Source organism: Frankliniella occidentalis, unplaced genomic scaffold (genome assembly GCF_000697945.3).
Source record: "Frankliniella occidentalis isolate FOCC.00 unplaced genomic scaffold, Focc_3.1 Scaffold81, whole genome shotgun sequence".
In the NCBI taxonomy this organism is placed as follows: domain Eukaryota; kingdom Metazoa; phylum Arthropoda; class Insecta; order Thysanoptera; family Thripidae; genus Frankliniella; species Frankliniella occidentalis.
In genome coordinates this window covers 839,129-842,089 of record NW_026267211.1, presented here as the reverse complement: position 1 = coordinate 842,089, position 2,961 = coordinate 839,129, and the positions used below count along the sequence as shown (strand labels likewise).

At 57.1% G+C, this 2,961-nt stretch overlaps 1 protein-coding gene across 3 annotated transcripts in view; it reads right to left on the bottom strand.

Moving 5' to 3' along the window:
• Nucleotides 1-2,961, bottom strand: part of LOC113208914 (protein roadkill) — a 113,517-nt gene that overhangs the window by 30,323 nt on the left and 80,233 nt on the right. The window contains exon 3 of one of the 3 annotated variants that reach the window (XM_052269034.1): nt 1,590-1,628. The exons of the other annotated variants lie outside the window; for them this stretch is intronic. Within the exon in view, the coding sequence (XP_052124994.1) occupies nt 1,590-1,591 (2 nt within the window). The 5' untranslated portion in view covers nt 1,592-1,628. The remainder of the gene's footprint in view (nt 1-1,589; nt 1,629-2,961) is intronic. 3 annotated transcript variants of the gene reach the window in all.

Genomic DNA, 2,961 nt, shown 5'->3' with positions numbered 1-2,961 from the left:
CCCCCCCCGCCAAGGCACCTGCTGCACCTGCACCAGCAGCTCTGCTCGCAGCTGCAGCTGTGGTCGGAGTGTGGCGACGGAACGAGAACACCAGGCCAACACCCCCCCGGGCCCCGCGGGCGGGGGCCACAACCCGCCGGCTAAATAAAACGACGGCCCAGAAATGCTCTGCGCTGCGCAGCCGAACCGACCCGCCATCTCCCTCGAACTGCATCTCCCGCCGCCGGCGCGGTACAAGTCGTCAACGAGAAGAAGGCAGCCATGAATAATTGCGACTGAACATGTAGTTCCGCGACTGCTGCTATGGGCGAGCGCTGCTAGAGTAACCGCGCCCTGCCCCGCCGCGCCCCGCCGCGCCACGCCCACTTGTTGCCTTAGGGCCTGGTCGGTCGCCCCCGCCCGCCCCGCCCCGCCACCAGGACAACGACCCGAGAGCCTCGCCGCGCCTCGGGCCCATGGCGCGGCGCGAGCGAGGCGAGCCGCGAGCCGATCTGGTCACAGTGGGGACCCCTCCCCTGCATGCCTGCTGCGGGGCGGGGCAGGGCGCGGGGCGGGGCGCGGCGCGAACTAGATCAGCTTATTGGAGCAGGTCGATAGTCGATAATAATCAAGCTAAGCCGAGCCCCCGCGGCCCCCCGCGCGACACGGTCAAGGAAGTGGAACTTGTTGTGCGACGCCCGCGACACGACAAACTGACTATCAGCGACTGACTTTGCGACGTGAAAAATGATAGGAAATGAAATTGAAGACAAATAATGAGAATTTGGCGTTCTATGGATTAGTATAATTTTTTGCCCTAGTTTTGGGGGTTAAATACATATTCCGGGTTGGCTTTATCATTATTGCGAATTACATTGAAAGGATGAAAGACCACTGAGCGTCCCATCCCTACGGCTGACCCGCCCCGCCCCGCAACCCGCCGCCGTTGGCCCGGCCGGCCCGATTACAAAATGAGCTGCTTTACATGATACAAGCCGGAGGAGGAGGGGGGGGGGCTGGCTGGCCTACTCCGCTGCCCTGGCCCCGCCGCACTGCACTGCACCAGCCGGGCCAGCCCGGCGAGCCTGAGCGGGCCGCGGCGGGGACGGATCCAGGACACCAGACAGGCAGGCTGCCGCGAGGTCGTAACCCACATTGATCGCGTCGAAAGGGAAGAAAACAAGGGAGAGAGAAAATATCAGAACGGGCTTTATCCGCTCAGCGAGAGAGAATGAATACAGTCAGTATATGTACAGAAGGAGAAACATTGAAATCAATGAGTCTACAGTAAAATTATTGCTTATATAGTATAAAGACGGGTGCAGAAACACTCGTGGTGCAAAGTCAATGGCGTTTATAACTTTGATTTACTTTAAACCAAGTAATACCAACAAATAAGTCCTTTTAAACAACAAGGTGAAGAAGAGAAATTATCTTTTACAAAATAGACTGCCAAATAAAATTAGCCCAAGGAATGTGAAGTTATAAAGTTATTCAAGACTTGCCGAAAGGGTTTGTCCTGGACGGAAGACCCCTCTACATAGAACAAGAGCAGTGCGCCAAGTGCGAAAGACCCATCACCTCCACCCACGGCAACCCCTTTTACTCACATCGGGCCTCTCAGTTGAGGACTCTTGGGCGGCAGCCTCCTGAAGACAAGAGAAAAGGTCGTCTTTTACAAGGATAACACAGAGCAACTCCTCATCCTCAGTCTCGGAGCTTGCGCTCTCGCTCTCATCGCCTACGGTACATAGTCCTACTCTCTCACTTACAAGGGCACAAGACAACCTGCGAGTGTAAGCAGGGCTTATAAAAGAACACTGGGCGCGAGGCGTGGCGGGGCGGGGCGGGGTGGGGTAGGCCGGAGGGCTTGCAAGGCCCTTCGCCGGTTCAGCAAGGAGCGCGGGCCACCAGAGGCGCGAACAACGGTAATCGGCACAACCAACGAAACTGAGCCGCCGCAGCACCACGCCACGCCGCGCACCGGCAACGGGGTCACTGGGACAAGGACGGGGGCGGGGCGGGGCGGGGCCTGGCGGGGACACAGGCCACCCTCACTACGGCACCAGCAGCACCGGGCACCTGTCGCGAGGGCCATATAACAAGGCAAATGACACACCGGCCCGGGGCTCCAGACAAACTGGGACGAGCTGGAGGGAGAGGCGCGGCGGGGCGCGGCGGGACCCAGACACCTGCAGTGCAGCACCTGCTCACGAGTTCGAACCCCGTCGCCGCCGCCGCCAGCGACGCTGCAGCAGCGTTGCGAGAGCGAGCGCGCGCCTCCTTGCATTATCCTCCCGCTCCACGGAGCGTCGCGACGCCGCCGCCGCTGCCCGCCCCGCCCCGCCGGTATCGTAACCTTTGGCGTCGTCGTAAAGGCAGCGTGTCGTGGCCACAATGGGCAGTAAGTGGGTTGCATTGTGCAAGCTGCGCAAGCGGCGAGGGCAGCCGCCAGGCAGCCGCGCGTGCACCTAACGGCAGGAAGCTTTTGGGCGAGGCTGTACGCCGAGCGGACACTGGAAAAAATAAATTGCCACCGTATGGCTCATTCTCTTACTCTAACCCACTTTAACCTAACCTACCAACGTTCCATTTACCAGTAACAAAGGAATCCGGGATGACATGTAGACAAAATTAAAGATTGCCCGCGGAGAGTAGGACTGGACACCGTGAAAAACGTTTAGAAACAGTACTAGACAATAGACGACAGATGCGGACACACATTTTTGGAAAATAACACCTGATGGCATGCGAAAATTGTGAACTCAAAATGCAACTAGAGCAACGACATCAGTAGGTATGCACATGTCTGCAATTGAACGCCAAAAAGGTGCATATTTTTAAAAATTGTGTCAGAATGTGTCATATTGTCTCGTATCGTTTGGACAGTACATACACAATATAAACAATCGTACTAAATTAAGACCGTTAAGACGTGTTCAGTTTTTGATCCAGTTCCACACCCCTCAAAATAACCATAAA